General features: G+C 43.7%; 1 protein-coding gene across 8 annotated transcripts in view; it reads left to right on the top strand.

Annotated features, from left to right (window-relative positions):
• The window catches only part of VLDLR (very low density lipoprotein receptor), a 32,293-nt gene extending 16,334 nt beyond the window's left edge, over nucleotides 1-15,959 (top strand). For 4 of the 8 annotated variants that reach the window (XM_049710878.1, XM_049710876.1, XM_049710877.1 and 1 more), the window contains 17 exons: nucleotides 1,101-1,223; nucleotides 2,600-2,722; nucleotides 4,383-4,754; nucleotides 4,857-4,979; nucleotides 5,070-5,192; nucleotides 5,626-5,745; nucleotides 5,850-5,975; nucleotides 6,482-6,653; nucleotides 7,341-7,559; nucleotides 9,302-9,420; nucleotides 10,032-10,171; nucleotides 10,494-10,635; nucleotides 11,486-11,632; nucleotides 12,849-12,932; nucleotides 13,320-13,400; nucleotides 14,242-14,411; nucleotides 15,303-15,959. In XM_049710878.1, coding sequence (XP_049566835.1) covers nucleotides 1,101-1,223; nucleotides 2,600-2,722; nucleotides 4,383-4,754; nucleotides 4,857-4,979; nucleotides 5,070-5,192; nucleotides 5,626-5,745; nucleotides 5,850-5,975; nucleotides 6,482-6,653; nucleotides 7,341-7,559; nucleotides 9,302-9,420; nucleotides 10,032-10,171; nucleotides 10,494-10,635; nucleotides 11,486-11,632; nucleotides 12,849-12,932; nucleotides 13,320-13,400; nucleotides 14,242-14,411; nucleotides 15,303-15,338 — 2,420 coding nt within the window. In that variant the 3' untranslated portion in view covers nucleotides 15,339-15,959. The remainder of the gene's footprint in view (nucleotides 1-1,100; nucleotides 1,224-2,599; nucleotides 2,723-4,382; nucleotides 4,755-4,856; nucleotides 4,980-5,069; nucleotides 5,193-5,625; nucleotides 5,746-5,849; nucleotides 5,976-6,481; nucleotides 6,654-7,340; nucleotides 7,560-9,301; nucleotides 9,421-10,031; nucleotides 10,172-10,493; nucleotides 10,636-11,485; nucleotides 11,633-12,848; nucleotides 12,933-13,319; nucleotides 13,401-14,241; nucleotides 14,412-15,302) is intronic. The other 4 variants (XM_033417346.2, XM_033417345.2, XM_004286224.3 and 1 more) reach the window with 4 other exon arrangements.
• Nucleotides 15,960-18,409: the final 2,450 nt, after the last annotated feature.

Here is an 18,409-nt window from a genome sequence, read left to right as displayed (position 1 = left end):
CTCCCCATTAACAATATCTGAGGCTAACCCAGAGCGGCTGAACTCTGAGTGCTGTACCTGGCTTAAACCCCTGACCTGAGGTGGTCCCTTTCATCTTTTCAGCAAATGGTTGGCTTTTAGCTGATTTCCCATTACAGAATATTCGTTAGAGAAGAATGTTTTAAACTGGAAATTCAAGTAGAAAGTATAGGCACACGGGCAAAGAAGAATATAATCTGAGGATGACCCTAGAATACCCGACGTGGCTCCTTGTCAGGCCCCTTCTTACTCCCTCACTTCCTCACAGGTAGGATGACTAAGCTGCCTGCTTTGCTTAGCACCGTTCTGGTCAACGCTTATCTTCCTGGGAAAATTAACACTGTCCCCCTTCTACTGAGATTGTGTCAATTTGGACAACAGATCGCATGGTCTCCCTAATTGAGGAGAAAAGGCTGCCCTAGTAAGCATTAGTAGCAGAACTGATACCTTGTCTTAGGCAATTTAAGTCTAGTAGTCAGTTACGGGTGCTGGCAGCTTCCACGGCAGGCTCAGTGACTTTTAGCTGGTGGATGTGAGCCCACCCTTCGGATGCTAAATACAACCTCTCTTATACTCAGGTTTGCGCTTTCTCTATTTCTTACCCAGTGGGTTCCTCTGCCCCAATAGACCTGTAAGGGTGACAGTATTCAGTACTGGAGCTGGGTCTTCTGCCTCTGCACTAAACCCATGTGTTGTTACAAGATGCCGCTAGAACAGTTATACTATGATCCAGTCGTTTGACTGTTAAACTTGAATGACTTGGAAGAAATGCGTGAAAAGAACAAAATTATTACTTAATCTCAACATTATCAAGCAGGCAAGAAGTTCATTATAAGGGATCCCTTCACCTCAGTGTCCTCTAAGTCTCTCAAATGATCACCTTCCTCCTCTGAGGAAAAAGAGGAAAGAAAAAAAAAAAAAGATTTTTCTAAGATTCTCCGGGATATTGGCAGTTGAGTGCTAACTGACTCAGATTTATTTTTTAGAGTAAAACACATCCAAATGCAGTTGTACCCCCAGTGGGAATGTAGGGCTCTTGGGTGAGTGACTTCAACTTTAACCCTGCAAATCAACTTTCGTAGTGAAGAAGACGTGTGCCGAGTCTGACTTTGTGTGCAACAATGGCCAGTGTGTTCCCAGCCGATGGCAGTGTGACGGGGACCCCGACTGCGAAGATGGTTCTGATGAAAGCCCAGAGCAGTGCCGTGAGTGTGACTTGCTTTGGACTTGAACTTTTCCAGGCTGTTCCGTGTCTCATAGCTCTAAGTATTGTATAATCTAAAACTTGATTAGTTTTCCTTGGCCTCCCTTAAAGTTAGGCCAGTTGACTCCGAGGTCAGTCAAATCATTAACAGCCAATCTTTAAAAACATAAAGAATGCTCTGCCTAGTCTAACAAGACTGACGTTCTCTTGGGTAGCTTCGCTATTGAACATTTAAGACTGAAGCCAGAAGATTCAAGAACTCCTTGACTAGGTGCATAGATTTCAAATGTTTGATGATAATGACTCTGAGTGGATGGTACTCTGGTCCTGGAAGCTAAGTCAAGATGTGAGGGTCCCCCCGTGGGCCACGTGTAAGCTTTTAGATGCACAGCTTCTCATGTTGGGAAAAAAAATCTGTTACCGAAGGGGTAAGGTGACTAGAAATAGGATGATAGAGAAACATGTAACGTAAAGTTATTAAAGTAGGGAGCTTACAGCTTGTTCTTAAATAAGAGAAACTTCATAGGTGTGCAAATACGTGTGTATCCTCAAGCTGATATTCAGGAAAAAGTCTATGAGATCATAGAGGAAGATGATTTGGGACAGTTAAGTTAGAATCATTTGCATGTCCTGGTGAAGAAAGTCTCGGTGTTCCTTTTAAGGCAGTAGAGGCCTGTTAAAGCACTAAAAGTGGAAGTCTAACATGAACAAAGTTTAGGTCTGGAATCAAGCAGAAAGGAAGGGATGTGTGTTAATTTCAGTTTTCCAGGCAAGAAGTAAGGGAAGTTATATGAGCATTGGCCAAGGGAGGTGAGTTACCATAGGTGAAGACAGGTTCCATGAAGATTCAGCCCAAGTTTTAGTGGGGGATGACCCCATAAAGTCAAGAATTAGGGGGTGTCCCTACTTTGCAAGATGTCAGTGGAAAAGAGGTTGTGAAGGAGGTCTGTGAAGGAATCCAGGCAAAGGAAGACTTCATAGGTGATAGAGCATCTGGCTTTTAATGAAGTTGGGATTAGGTTGCCAGTATCTGGGTCTGTCACTTGATACCCAGCAGATAAATAATGGTCAAGGAGCAGGCCAGCCAATGAACGTAACCACGCCAAGTAAAACAAAAGCCAGGACTGCGCACACCGCGGAACCTTGACGGAGTAGCATGGTCAAGGCTCTCTGGTGGACTGCCAGGTAGCCTAGGTTGGCATGGCTTCCGAGACATGGAGTTGTCGAAGGATCTGCCCAGGCTTCAGCTAGTAAGTCGAATTTCACCCGTGTGCCCGGCCACTGAGTTACAGATGTCACCACTTCCAGGCAGCACAGGAGCAGCAGCTTTGCACTCATGAGTTTGGAGGCTCTTTTGAGACTGTATATCATCAACAGATATGAGAACATGCCGCATAAGTGAAATCAGCTGTGGTGCCCGTTCCACTCAGTGTATCCCAGTGTCCTGGAGATGTGATGGTGAAAATGATTGTGACAGTGGAGAAGATGAAGAAAACTGTGGTAAGAAGATCAGTGTTGAGTGGCTTATCCCAAAGACCCTTTTGCTCAAAGAAGGGTGGGCATGAAGGTGCAGTTGACTTGCCTTTTAATGACCTCACTCTCTGCTCTACTACTTGTCCTTCTTAAGTGCCCTCAAACTCTGAGAGAAGTTCGCATGGTAACTGACCGTTGCTTGCTCGGGTGTTTCTTCTAGGCAAATAGAAATAAGAAGGTAAGTCATCGAGGCACTTCCATGTAGAAGTAGCTCAGTGAAGCCGCAATTCTGTGGACTCTTGTCTCAGCCAGGACGGTAACTCGTGGGCCTTCCTCACTTGGGCTCAATCAAGCTAGAAAGGGACTAGGGCCAGCGAACACATCCCTAGGTCGAAAGTTGGATCTGCTTAGTGGAATAAACTACTGGAGTCTCACCCAAGCATTTCTCAGTCCCCAAACTAGTTTTTCTTTTAACCTTTCCAGAAGTTAAACTGGCACAGAAGTAGGAATTAACATCTTGCTGGCAGATACCCAAAGATAACTCTACCCAACCGGTGGTACCTTTGTCTCCTATCACACAGTTCCTGCCTGTAAAAGCTAACTCTGTTTCCTAGCCTTTCATGTTTCTGCTCTTGGAAAATATGTAATAAAATGCTCAGTGTTAAAGGTGAGGCCCTGGGAAAATCTCTAGGTTAAACAAACATTGCGTTGAATGTTCTTTCAAGCTACCGCCCTTTTTATAGGGCCTCCTGAGACTGACAAGCACAGGCCTCTTGATGCAGTAAGTGTACAATGAGCTGAGGGTACTTGTAGCTGAAACACCAGTCTTGCGCGTAGAAGTCACCTCCTGAGGTCATTACCACTGCACCTAGTCCAATGAGTTTTGGCATTTAATCCTAGAACTGAGCTTTATGGATTGGTAAGCTGTGGCGCTGCCACGTTTCCCTCTGAAATCCAGACTTTGCTTCCCAAGAGAGTCGTGGTCTCCACCCCAATCACCACCAATTATTGACCTTAATTAATTTGGCAGGAATTTGAGTCAACGTACAAACTGGCTAGTCTGACTAGCTTATCGTTATTATTGCACCTGGCTGCTAGATTGCCGTTCTAGCCCCAGAAGTGACTTTCTAAAACTTGAAAGTATTGAAGACCTGTTATTCCTGATCCTGGTTGGAAGGACCAAAAGAGAAGGAACCATGTGTGGTGTTATAATACGTGGGGGCTGCTTTTTGGTGATGGTGTCATAATGCTTATTATGAGTGAATGTTTGCTTATATACCTGATGCATGATAATCTCATCTCATGATATGTGGCCTGGCCTGATGAGCAGTATATCCATTTAAAGATAACTCATGTCTGCCTTCCCCAATGAAGTCTCTTGTGACAGTTTAAGTTATTAATCACTGTACCTTTAAGATGCATCTCATCTCAAATTAACTTCTAGTCTTCAACTCTTTTCTCGGTCCTACATTTCTCTTCTTATTCAAATGTCCTAGCATCTCTTACATGGTAAGACTGTTTCCTAGTATTCTGGGAACTGCCTATTGATATAATCTGACTTTAGCTTTTAAGTTAGGCAAGAAAGCTTGGATTCATGATCCATGATCTGCATGTTAGATTTTGGGACAAGACGCTTGAAAGGACAGGTCTGGATGCATTTTCAGTGGGGCGTCCTCTCTCTCAATAGGCAACGTGACGTGCAGCCCTGATGAGTTCACTTGCTCCAGTGGCCGCTGCATCTCCAGGAATTTCGTGTGCAATGGCCAGGATGACTGCAGCGACGGCAGCGACGAGCTTGACTGCACCCCACCCACCTGCGGGGCCCACGAGTTCCAGTGCAGCACCTCCTCCTGCATCCCCATCAGCTGGGTGTGCGATGACGACGCAGACTGCTCGGACCAGTCGGATGAGTCGCTCGAGCAGTGCGGCCGCCAGCCAGTGATCCACACCAAGTGCCCAGCCAGCGAGATCCAGTGCGGCTCTGGCGAGTGCATCCACAAGAAGTGGCGATGTGACGGGGATCCTGATTGCAAGGATGGCAGCGATGAGGTCAACTGTCGTAAGTAGCTTTCCTATCAGTATGGCACGTTCGGTTCTCTCCCACGTATCAACCAGGGACGCTTTGGCTGGCTTCATCCCCTGCCGTTCCCTCCCGCTGTAGCTTCCCGAACCTGCCAACCTGACCAGTTTGAGTGCGAGGACGGTAGCTGCATCCACGGCAGCAGGCAGTGCAACGGCATCCGAGACTGTGTCGACGGTTCTGATGAAGTCAACTGCAAAAATGGTAAAGGGTCCCTAGGTGTGGGGTGTTAGTCAAAGGACTGCTCTGATCAGACCCACGAATGGAATCTCTCTTCTGTGTTTCTCTTTGTAGTCAATCAGTGCTTGGGCCCCGGGAAATTCAAGTGCAGAAGCGGGGAATGCATAGATATCAGTAAAGTGTGTAACCAGGAGCAGGACTGCAGGGACTGGAGTGATGAGCCCCTGAAAGAATGTCGTAAGTGAAGGGGTTGCTTGAGGACAGACTTGGGAAGGTTAATTAGACCCGGCAGAGCTGATGCGGTTCGGAGCCTGCCTAATGCCTGGGTAAACTACTTTGATGAACTAGGTTCAGTTGTTGGGCTTAAAAGTGAAATTTTATGACTTAGAAGTAGTGACAAATAGTTCCTAGTTTCACCCCCTTCAAGGTAACCAATCAGCAATAGAGAAACTTGACTAAATACTGCTTAACTAACTGGTAACGTGCCAAGGAGATTGGGTTTACTCTTCCCCCAATACACGCTGAGATGCATATCTATAAGACGGATAATTAGATCTTAGAAAAATCATGGGCTTGACCAGACTATCTAGACAAACAGCCTGGATTTTAAATGTTAATAGGACAAATATCAATTGGAGTGTTGAGTTACTCTACTACCTTTTGATTTCAGATGTAAATGAATGCTTGGTTAATAATGGCGGATGCTCCCATATCTGCAAAGACCTAGTTATAGGCTACGAATGTGACTGTGCAGCTGGGTTTGAACTGATAGATAAGAAAACCTGTGGAGGTGAGTCGAAGAACAGAGCCCAAGCCCCGGGGGTGATGGGAAAGGTCTGTAGATCTCCGTAGGTTATCTAGGAACGGCAAGACTAACTCTAATTTCCCTCCTAGATATTGATGAATGCCAAAATCCGGGAATCTGCAGTCAAATTTGTATCAACTTAAAAGGCGGTTACAAGTGTGAATGTAGTCGTGGCTATCAAATGGATCTTGCCACTGGCGTGTGCAAGGCAGTAGGTAAATGGACTTGGACTGGTGTTGCTCTGGTACCTTTCTGAGTACGTGATTATGAAAGGTACAGCCAGTGACTACAACAGTCAAACGAAATATAAAATTTAAAAAGTACTTGAGAGCAATGGTACTGAACGCACAGTGCAATATCATAGGTTAAATAGCAAATTGTTGCCCCAGACTCCTGCCTTGGTCAGTTCCTTTTGCATATGGTACCTTGAATATCTACTTACTCTCTGCTTCCAGAACTTGAGTGCAATTCAAATAATTCAAATAAGTAACTTATCATCGGCCGCCCTCTTACTGAATGCTGTGACTCCAGGGCTGTCTTCTTAAACCGTAGGAAGTGCTGAAGTGCTTGCAGGTCCCAGGGCATGGACTTCAGCAAGAGTACTCCTGAGGTGTTCAGCAGTGCCCTCACTTTTTAAGTGCTCCTCTGTTGGGAGGAGGGGACTTGGAAGGACGTTGCCTTCTTACAGCAAAACTAAATTAACCTGACTCCTGTCTTGTAGGCAAAGAGCCAAGTCTGATCTTCACTAATAGACGGGACATCAGGAAGATTGGCTTGGAGAGGAAAGAATATATCCAACTAGTTGAACAGCTAAGAAACACTGTGGCTCTCGATGCTGACATTGCTGCTCAGAAACTATTCTGGGCTGATCTAAGCCAAAAGGCCATCTTCAGGTAACTTTCAGTTCTTGGTGTCTTCGCCTAAGTCATCGTCACTGGCCTTTGGGAAGGTTTGGAAGAATTTCTCTTGTGTCTTGCTCCAATCTAGGATCTAACTAGTTGGGAATAATAATTCTAAACACTGATTCTTTATTAAATTACTGTCAGTTCCTCATTAGAAACTAACAATCGCCTATAAAATAAAAGATGGCTACAACTATAAGATTATAACAGACAACATCTTAATTTTTCCAGTTTTCCTCCCTTTCTCTCCAGTTAGTTGAGAACTGTTCATAGTTGCTACAAACAGAAATGGTAGTGATAGCTTTTTCTTAACGGCAACTATAGAAACTCAGGTGATGGTTACTGAAACAAATAGCTTCACTCAGAAGTGTGGTGTTCTTGCATGTAGAGTACAGACCAACAACGAGATAACCTACAGTATTGTTTAGGATCAGTATAGCTTCACTTAGAAGTGTGGTGTTCTTGCATGTAGAGTACAGACCAACAATGAGATAACCTACAGTATTGTTTAGGATCAGTAAGCAAAATGGTTACATAATTTGAGTGGTGAGCTGAGCCATGGGGTTTGCTAGAGTTCTTTACGAACAAAGTTGTTGACCATTTTGTGAGCAGAAAGTCCATTCTCCAGGCTCCGATGGTGTCAAACTCTTAAATTTCTTGTGACCTATTCTGTTTCAGTGCCTCAATTGATGACAAGGTTGGTAGACATGTTAAAATGATCGACAATGTCTATAATCCTGCAGCCATTGCTGTTGATTGGGTGTACAAGACCATCTACTGGACTGATGCGGCTTCTAAGACTATTTCAGTAGCTACCCTAGATGGAACCAAGAGGAAGTTCCTGTTTAACTCTGACTTGCGAGAGCCTGCCTCCATAGCTGTGGACCCGTTGTCTGGGTTTGTATTCTGTGTTTTTCATCACGTAGCCTTTCGGATGCTATCGGCATAGGTCAGGAGCTTTCCTCATGCCTAAAGCAGTACTTAAATCCCAAGACTTAGCAGCTCCCCACAACAAAGAATCATCCAGTCCAAGATGTCAGTGGTGCCACTGTTGAGCAACCTGGGGATGGCCTCATCTATACGACAGGTCCTCCCTGAGCAGATGACTGCTGGTTCACATTAGTGGAACAACATTTCTGATTTGAGGTACACCAAAAGCTGTATCTAAACCCTTATGCCCACCCAGCTTCTATGCAAGTGATTTTTTTTAATTGAAGTATAGTTGATTTACAATGTTGTGTTAATTTCTGCTTCACAGCAAAGTGATTCAGTTATACATATATACATTCTTTTTCATATTCTTTTCCATTATGGTTTATCACAGGATATTGAATATAGTTCTCTATGCTATACAGTAGGACCTTGTTGTTTATCCATTCTGTGTGTGATAGTTTGCATCTGATAACCCCAAACTCCCAATCTATCCTTCCCTCACCCCTGTTTCCCCTTGGCAACCACAAGTCTGTTCTCTATGTCTGTGAGTCTGTTTCTCTTTCATAGATAAGTTTGTGTCGCTATGCAAATGATTTTTAATTTCTGTCTGAACACTTTATCAGGTCAGCTCTGGATGATCCAACCTAAGTAGTAGCATGAGTTGTAAGGGTTTTGGTAACCACATTACCTCTAGGCTTTCATCTAAATGTGCAAGTTGTCTGAAAGTCCAGTGGAAATAAACAGACCTCTCTAGAAACATTTCACTGAGGACTTCCCCCAAACTGCCCCTAAATAATATAGAAAAGCAGCTGTTAGGAATTTGACTATAAAGAATATGTGGTACATATATACAATGGAATATTACTCAGCCATAAAAAGGAATGAAATAGTGACATTTGCAGAGAAGTGGATGGACCTAGAGACTGTCATACAGAGTGAAGCAAGCCAGGAGAAGAAAAACAAATATCATATAATATCGCTTATATGTGGAATCTAGAAAAATGGTACAGATGAACTATTTGCAAAGCAGAAATAGACACACAGATGTAGAAAACATACATATGGATACCAAGGGGGGAAAAGGGGGGGGATGAATTGGGAGATTGGGATTGACATATATACACTACTATGTATAAAATAGATAACTAAGGAGAACCTACTGAATAGCACAGGGAACTCTACTCAGTGCTCTGTGGTGACCTAAATGGGAAGGAAATCCAAAAAAGAGGGGATGTATGTATACACATAGCTGACCCGCTTTGCGTTATAGCAGAAACTAACCCAACATTGTAAGGCAACTATACTCCAATAAAAATTAATAATTAAAAAAAAAAGGTATCTGACTAAGGCTGCAGTAATCACAGTTGGCCCCCATGAAGCCTCACTAGGACACAGTCAGCCCCTACTGTAAAACTTAACAGCTATTCATCTTTTGCTCCACTGAAAGAATTGGCCTTTTATACAGGAAATATATAACCTGTGACTTTGGGCTGAAATTTAAATAGCAGACTTATATAGTTTACTATAGTTAATAATGAGCTTGGAGATTTAGTGTTAACTTCTGTTTACCCAGAACATAATTTAGACCCTTAAGTGGCACAATTTGTACCCTAGAGTTTTCTGCTCTCTTTGAAAATGTCTGTCTCAAGCTGCAACTTTATTCCTTCTAAACCAGCAAGGCTTATTTCTAATTTAATTCTTCCCAGCTTTGTTTACTGGTCAGACTGGGGTGAACCAGCTAAAATCGAAAAAGCCGGAATGAATGGATTTGATAGACGGGCGCTGGTGACAGCGGACATTCAGTGGCCTAACGGAATTACACTTGGTACGTATGTTCTTCCTTCCTCGACCACGATTCGGCTGTCTGCAGAGTTGTAACTCATCTCCATAGTTAATTCTGGACTACAGCAGACAACTCTCATGGTGCCTTCTTTAGCAGGGACTTAGGATGAGAGGAACCGAACAGTACAAGTGGAATGGTGGACTTAACAGATGACGTGCTCCATAATTACTAGCTTTTCTATCCATTTGGAGCTAACATGTGACATGAATTAGGTGAATCTTGGGCCTTGTGAACTCTCATCCTACATACTCCTGGCCTAGGTGCCGCAGCATTTCCTGAATTGCAGGCTCATAACGGTTTTCTTCTGGCTCCTAAGGGGAGAGCAACAAAATGCTCACCTCTTTTAATACTTCTATAACGTCACTAACACTTCTTAAGTCAGTTACTTTGACAATCTCAGGTACCCCTTGAGTCCCCCCAAATGAATGTGGGTACAGATTCTGCATGCTGCTTCACAAGGTTGGTGGGACCCTGTTAACAGCCCCCTGCTGGAGAAGGAACCGTGAAAGTAGAGTATTAGATTCCTTAGCTATTTTAAATGGAAGCAGGGCAGTACTGACTTCTTATACAGTGACCATTCTTCTCCTACCCAGACCTCATAAAGGGCCGCCTCTATTGGCTGGATTCCAAATTGCACATGTTATCCAGTGTGGACTTGAACGGCCAAGATCGCAGGGTGGTCCTAAAGTCTCTGGAATTCCTAGCTCATCCCCTCGCGCTCACAATATTTGAGGTAAGACGTGTGTCTCACATCTAAGTGTATACCTCTGAGTTACTGTAGCACCTTGGGGAGAAGGAACAGGGGAAGGAGGGAAGGACAGAGGGGCATGACTTGCGAAACTGCGTTCACCTAAAACCTGGGACAAATGACATACTGATTCCTCATAGCATTTCAAGAAACCTGAACTCATGCTTCTCTCAGAGTTTTACATCCGATGTCCCAGACCAGCTTTAAATAAACTTGGTCCATTAAATTGCCAGTAAATAATAATGACCTTAGAGACTGACTCGTGTTCATCCTACACGTACATACTAATATGGGGGTTCTGTTTTAGGATCGTGTCTACTGGATAGATGGGGAAAATGAAGCCGTCTACGGCGCCAATAAATTCACTGGATCGGAGCTGGCCACTCTAGTCAACAACCTTAACGATGCCCAAGACATCATCGTCTATCATGCACTTGTACAGCCATCAGGTACTGTGGGGAAGCAGAGCCCCTCGTGGCTACTTTCAGGGTAGCAGCATGACACAGTGCCCCTGGGGATCTGTAGCTCCCTAGCAACTCAGCTTGCTCTACAATGGAACTTTCCCCTCCTGGACCCTCCCTCAAACCTGGTGCTCGGTATATTTTATTCTGACTTCCAAGTCAAAGAGCTTGAGAACTTCATCTCTTAGCTGCCCTCCCAACCATCAGTGCTCTGTCTTTTATTTCAGTCCCTTCCATATCTCCTTGGCATTCATTCCTTCTTGCTAGGACTTTTGCACTAGCCTCCAAAGTCGCTTTTATGCCACAGCCTTTTCCTCCCTCCCCACTGTGGCACGTTGTATATGGAATTGTGTGCTTCCTCAAACACTATGGTCTCCTGCTCAGAATACTTGACTGGTTCTACCCAAATGAAACCCTTAAACCTCCCCATAGCTGGGTTCCTTCTGTTCTGTGGGAGTGAGGCAAAGCCGCAGAGCATGCTTCTCTCCTTCCTCTGAGCCTCAGACTAGCCAGTTTGTAAGCTTTGGACCAATAGGGAGGCCAGGTCCGGTCACCCATCTCCTTTCCCCACCTCTTCCCTCACCGTGACCCATCTGTTTACGGCATAACTCTTGTCCTACTTCCAAGAAGTTTCTGTGGCACTTTGCTGTCCTTAGAGCATGCTGCCTGTACCCTTACATTTATCCTTCACTGGTATTGGTTTAACTTTAGGGTTTGACAGAGTATACGAGTTTGGGCTCCTTGGAGACAAGGAGTCACGTCTTCAGCATCTAGAACCAAAGTTTATGTACAGCAGGCACTGGAAGACCCATTTTAAAGGACTTTTCTTTCTGAACAGGTAAAAACTGGTGCAAAGAAGACATGGAGAATGGAGGATGTGAATACCTCTGCCTGCCAGCCCCACAGATTAATGACCACTCTCCAAAATATACCTGTTCCTGTCCCAATGGCTACCGTCTAGAGGACAATGGCCGAGAATGCCAAAGTAAGGCTTTTTACTTTTCAAACACAAGCAGGACATACAACAGGCATTAGACTAAAACACTAGCTACAGAAACTAGCCTGGATTTTAAGAATTCTGTTTTAACTCACTCTTGGAATAGATTGGAGAACGTATCTGCTACTGTTGCATGCCAGGAGTTCACATCACTACTTCAGGACTAACTCATTTCAACATTAGATGAGTCTACAGGTGACTATGCTGATTTATACCAATTACAGCACTGAGCCAGCCAACTTGCAGATAATTAAACAAAGTCTTAACATTTTCCTCCAAAGAGAGAGGCCTGAAATTAGTCTTAAAAAAGGCCTTGGGGGACTTCCCTGGTGGCTCAGTGGTTAAGAATCCGCCTGCCAATGCAGGGGTCATGGGTTCGATCCCTGGTCCGGGAAGATCCCACATGCCACAGAGCAACTAAGCCTGTGTGCCACAACTACTGAGCCTGGGCTCTAGAGCCCGCGAGCCACAAGTACTGAGCCCACATGCCACAACTACTGAAGCCTACACGCCTAGAGCCCGTGCTCCGCAATAAGAGAAGCCACTGCAGTAAGAAGCCCGCACACCGCAATGAAGAGTGGCCCCCACTCACCGCAACTAGAGAGCAGGAAGACCCATCGCAGCCAAAAAAAAAAAAGGCCGTGGTTACAGGAAACCTTCTGGCCCCCGTGGGTGACATTATCTTAAACTCCTACTTAAACGAAACGTGCATTTTAGTCTCCTGTTCTTAGCTTTTGATTAACCGGCAAATTAAACCCGCGGGTTGTGAGCAAGGATCTCATATTGTGAGGTTTTTATTAGCGTGATACTGAGTCCCTACGGGGACTAGCTCTGTTTACTGAGAAAGCAGTTATCAGACAATTAGGCAGGAAGACTGGTATGCCTGGTGGTCTGGTTTTGAGAGCATTTCTTGCAGCTTCCAGGAGCCTGGGACTTTGCTTAGAGGGGTCCTTAAGTGAGGCCGTCGGTCCTTTTGAATTGTCTAATTCCAGATGCTTGCGATTCTGCCCGAAGACCCCAGTGTCCCTCTGGTTTTGCTGCTGTTTCCCTTGGTTATGGCACACCCACCCTGCAACTTGGTTTGGCAGTGGTTCGTCAATTTCCCGCAGCGTTCAAATAACCCATCGCATGGCTTGTCTGGGCTAAACGGCTATAGCCACTCTGGAACCTTGGCATTGACCTGGTTCTTGGTTTTGTAATTCAGGTACTGCAACTACTGTGACTTACAGTGAGACAAAAGATACCAACACAACAGAAATGTCACCAACTAGTGGACTAGCTCCTGGAGGTATTGGGTTCCGTTCTGCAAACTGTTCATCTCAGCTAACAGCCACACTCTTTGTACCTACCTGTTCCTTAAATCATTAATGCAGCCTTTAACTACTCATTCTGCCCCTAATTGGTAACCTATATTTAAACTCCAAAGACTTTGAACCTGCAACCCTTAGCCTGATCTGACTCATTAAGATTTCTCTGAGACAGCTGTTAGTGAAACGGCTATTATAGCAGGAGAATCACAAATACTTCTAGACCGGTTATTCTTGGTACACGACTGTAATAGATATTGAACATCAGTGATGGATGCAAAAGGGCGTGAGGCTCTCTCTACCAGGTGGTTGAATTTCTAAGTCTGAATTCAGATCCTTCTAAACTGATTCCTTTTATTCCCCTGTAGAGATCAATGTGACCACAGCAGTATCGGAGGTCAGTGTTCCCCCAAAAGGGACTTCTGCTGCCTGGGCCATCCTTCCCCTCTGTAAGTAGATTCCCCACATATCTGGATCCAAGGAACTTCTTAAATACTCGATGGGTATTTCTAGTTCATCTAGAGATGCCCTTCCCATGGCCCCTTGTACTGTCATAGCACTCGTGACACTGAATTACCCTTGCTCCCCTCACCAGCCCGGCACACTGATTTCAGAGTCCACAGCCTTCTGTACAGTGGTATCCTTAGCACAGCGACCAGCAGTGATGAATGGTGCCTACTGCTTTCTACTTCAGAGCTGTTCGTCCGGCTTTATCCCCTTTCATAATAAGTCCTTTCCAGTGAAGAGCACTGTTCTGTTCCCCTTCGAAATATGTATAACACTTCATACAGAGGAGCTACACAAATGCTAAAATGATTTCTTGAGGAGTTATAGCACTTGTAGAGGGTAAATTAAAAACAGTTAAGAATTTTCAAACGCTCTAAAGCTATTCTAGGGCGTGTGAATTCTAAAGCACTATGCCAAATGGCCTCTTTATCCTAAATTATGGGATTCCAAGCTTGGCTAACAAACCAGGAGGACCACTTGAAGAGCCCTCCAGAAGCTTCCGCAGTTCGAATTCAGTCAGCCTGGGGAGGGGCCCAGGACTCCACATTTGCCCAGATGGATGTGCTGAGCTGAGCACCAGAGTCTATAGAATAACACAACCTCTGGTCTGAACTTGTTTTAAGCTCCCAGCCCATTTATAGTCTAACTTCTAGTCATCCCAGATTCCTAAAACGTGAAGCTTTTATTAATTAAAAGCTCGGATTATCATGGATTCTTTAGCATGATCTTTTTCGTATGTTTTGAAACTAGACCTTGTTTAGTCACCTTCTAACTTTTTTTCAGTGCTCTTAGCAATGGCAGCAGTAGGTGGCTACTTGATGTGGCGGAACTGGCAACACAAGAACATGAAAAGCATGAACTTTGACAATCCTGTGTACTTGAAGACCACTGAAGAGGACCTGTCAATAGACATTGGTAGACACAGTGCTTCTGTCGGACACACGTACCCAGCAGTAAGTCAGCTTTGTGTCTTTATGTACCATGACTCGCAGTAGGACTTTTTGGAAAGGAGACCACAACTCGAGCTATGGCTGCCTGGGCTAGAAAGAACCATTAGAATCATGGAGCCACCGAATACTTCATCTACTACCTGGAGATTAGACAGTCTAGGCTGTTAGAGCTTAAGTAAGTCAGTTGACAAGTATCTGCCCCAAACAGAATGACAAGTCAATTAAGGACATCACTATACAATTTGAGATATTTTGGGTTATAGAAACTACATGTAAACATTAGCATGTATCTAGGAGCCAAGTGTCTCCTTTCTGAACTGTTCCATCAGTTGCCTGCTGGATACTTAAAAGTAAATTAGCATATCATAGATAGGGGGGTTGACTTAAAGTCAGTGTATTGAGCAAGATTCATTTAACCAAAATGACCAGATACTTGAAAATGACCTCTTACACCTCGTAGAGCTAGCTTCCCTTTCAACAGTAGAGTCAGTCACTTGTTCTTCAGTTGAAACTCACGTGGAGTATATGGCCTTCACTTACAGAACTCTGAACAGAACAAGTGCTGAGCACTCCCTCAAGCTCTGGTGAAACAAGAGTGTGGTCAGTTCACGGCACACGTGTGTCTTTTCACATTTTTCTCCAGGTTCTAAAATCATTAAGTAGAACAGGCAGAATTAGTCACACTGTTTTCTCTCTCTGCCAAGTAGATAGAGTCGAATTCAAGTTAACATGCATTAGTGATGCAACTCAATACTGTCTGGGATCTGGCTTCCCTCCTGTGCACCTTTGGTCTCTGGATGACCAACGCAAAAGCAAGGTTCATTTTAGAGACTGAAGTTGCTACCGCCAGTGAGGGAATCCCCAGACACATTCCATGCTTTTTCTCTTCCACAGATATCCGTTGTAAGCACAGACGACGATCTAGCTTGACTTCTGAGACAAGTTGTGACCTCTGAGGTCTGAACCAGTAATAACCCACTTCGGAATGGTAACCGAGCCAGCAGCTGAAGCCTCTTTCTTCCTCCAGTTGGGAAGAACATCGAAATATCTTTGCGTGGATCAAGCTTGTATACTTAACCCTTTTTATATTACTTTTGTAGATATTCCTGTCCACATTCTACTTCAGCTTTGGATGTGGTTACCAAAAGTATCTGTAACCCTTGAATTTCTAGACAGTATTGCCACCTCTGGCCAAATATGCACTTTCCCTAGAAAGCCATATTCCAGCAACGAAACTTGCGCTATAGCGTATACCACCTGTACATACACTGTATAGGCCATCTGTAAATATCCCAGAGAACAATCACTATTCTTAAGCACTTTGAAAATATTTCTATGTAAATTATTGTAAACTTTTTCAATGGTTGGGACAATGGCAATAGGATAAAACGGGTTACTAAGATGAAATCGCCAAAAAATTTGTAAACTAATTTTGTACGTATGAATGAAATCTTTGACCTCAGTGGAGGTTTGCAAAGAACTAAGTATTCAAACTACTGTACATTTTTTTTTCCAAGTGCTAAAAAAATTAAACCAAGCAGCTTAACCATGGTTTGTGCCTATTCCTCTAGGATGAACTTCTGTAAACAAGCTGAGTTAGTAGCAGGTGTTCTAACTAAATAGATGCGCTATGGATCTTGATATTGTATTATATAAGGAAGCCTACAATTTGGCTGGTTTCTCTTACAATCAAGTGCTAAAAGGATGAGGTACCACTTGATACTTGCCTCCCCAAATATTTATTTTGTAAAAGAAGCTAGCTTAACCTGCACCTGGAATTCTTCTTCTTTGAGGAAAGTTCCTATTCTCATTCATTTGTTGCCTGATCCAGGAACATATGCCAAGATTTCTGTCAATTCTGCTTCTCTGTACTTAAGTCTCTGTTTTACGTGTCCTATCATTATATAGTGTTCAAGGGCAAGCGCCTTGCAAAGCATGGGTAAGGACTTCCTCCTCTTACACGCCTAGACAGTCAACCCTGAGGACAGCTAGGGAGGTAACAAGCAGAAACGCCGTTCCTGAACAGTCTAAAGCAGTGGTTCTCAGTGGACTTAAGGTTAGCATCTGCATCACCTGGGAACTTGTTAAACATGCACATTCTCAGGCCCCACCCCAGACCTGCTGAATCAGAAACTCTGAGGGTAAGGTCCAGGGATATGTGTTTTCAGAAGCCCTTCAGGTGATTCTGATGTGAACTAAAATTTGAAAACCACGGTTCTAAAGTGACTGCGTGGAGAATCTGTAAGATGATCTAATTTGTCAGGCTGGCTGGCATAGGATGGACTCCTTCTGTGGACAATTTTTGAAACGTGTAATATGAAGAGTAGATAAGAACTTTGGGTAGAAGAAAAAGTAGCACAGAGCTTGCATAAATTTTTCATCAGATTGGCCATTTCTTTCTCTAAAGCCACAGGAAGCCAACAAGCAAGGGAAGATATGCTTTAACCCTGGGAAGATGCTCTAGGTGAGAGTCCACTGCAAAAGGTGCAGCAGTCTTCATGAACTGAATGATCAGCACAGTAGCCAAAGGATGAAGAGAAGATGTTTTGAGTAGCTAAATGGATCGGTGGATGAGTCAGTACACCTTCATATGGGATATAAATAAGACAGTGGACATGTGGCTTGTGGCTCAGGCAAAGAGATCAATAATCCCGGATGAAGAAGGTGCTTCTGTCATCTTGTTTAATAGGTACCCTCTTGAGATTTTGGTCAAATGGATGAAAGTGAAAGAAAGAATAGGCGTGAACCTTTTTTCTGGGAGATGAGGAGGTCAAACATGTAGAGCAAAAGGACGTAGTTGTGAAGGTAGGACTCTTCTGGCCACCTGTTGCTTCATCTTCAGGTAGTCATAACACTAAACAGGATGTGGCCTGCTGATGTGAGGTATCTGGAGTGCCTATTTGATAAGTAGATGAGCATTCATCTTATGTAAACTCTAAAGGCCATTTGGTTGATTGAGACTTTGACCCTGCTCTGGTACAAAACCCACTGATTGGTTTATTCATTTGGAGCAATACAGAATTCCCTCCTAGGAAGCTTAAAGACACCAGTGTTCTCTGCCATTACAAGGATTATACAGTATTAATCAACTCTTAACACCCAAAGTCATAGTTGTTAAGAAGAAAGTCAAGCAGATTCTCCATCATCTCTTGGATTCCAGTCCCTAGTGTGTTCCTCCAGGTTCTAGGTCCCAATTTCCAACCTTCCAAGAGTCTAAAGCATCTCATTCTTTTAGCCAAGGACAGAAACGCTAACGTAAAAGGTACAAACTCACTTGAAGAAATGACGTAACTAGATATTTCTATGGAAATTAGAATAGTTACACTGCTAGCCAATTCAGCATGAATTAAGAGATCATGGGAGGCCAGAGCCTGTGCATCAGTACCCACACAAGAACTTTAAGAATCCTATGTGAAACCTTTTGCTGTAAGTTTGCTGTGTCTCTACAGTTTAATGTGGGAAATGAGAATGAATTAAGAGATAAAATATGAAGCTTAGCAAACGCTAAAGGAGGCTGTTTGAAGTTAAATGAGCCTGTCATACAAGTCACAGAAAGGAAGTCCTCCAGAGGCTTTACCAACTGCTAGAAAGACTGATACTGATAGATGAATAAACAGGTTTGTGGCCTCTGGTAAGGAAATCCAGTCAAGTCTTTGAGTCCAGATTTTTAAGTGGCCTTTGCAAGCTATCTACTCGGCAAGAAACAGTCCCAGTTGATCAACCAGCTCTCTTAAAACATTCTTACAGCTATTTTAAAGCCTTGGTATCATTTCCGAACCTATGGTATTCAATTCTTGATGAACACAAGGCAAAAAGATGGAGACTTCGACTTTGACACTTGCTTCTGTTCCTTATATCTTTGGAAGTCTGATAGCCCTTCTCAAAAAATGAGAAAACAGGCTTTCAATAGCAAAAGTATAGGGCATTTAAAGGACTAACTCTTCAGTTAACACTTAGAAACGGGAGACCTAAATAGAAGTTTCTTTTTTTTAAACCTCTTT

Source organism: Orcinus orca, chromosome 6 (genome assembly GCF_937001465.1).
Source record: "Orcinus orca chromosome 6, mOrcOrc1.1, whole genome shotgun sequence".
NCBI classification, from domain to species: Eukaryota; Metazoa; Chordata; class Mammalia; order Artiodactyla; family Delphinidae; genus Orcinus; species Orcinus orca.
This window is presented reverse-complemented; position numbering and strand designations above follow the sequence as displayed.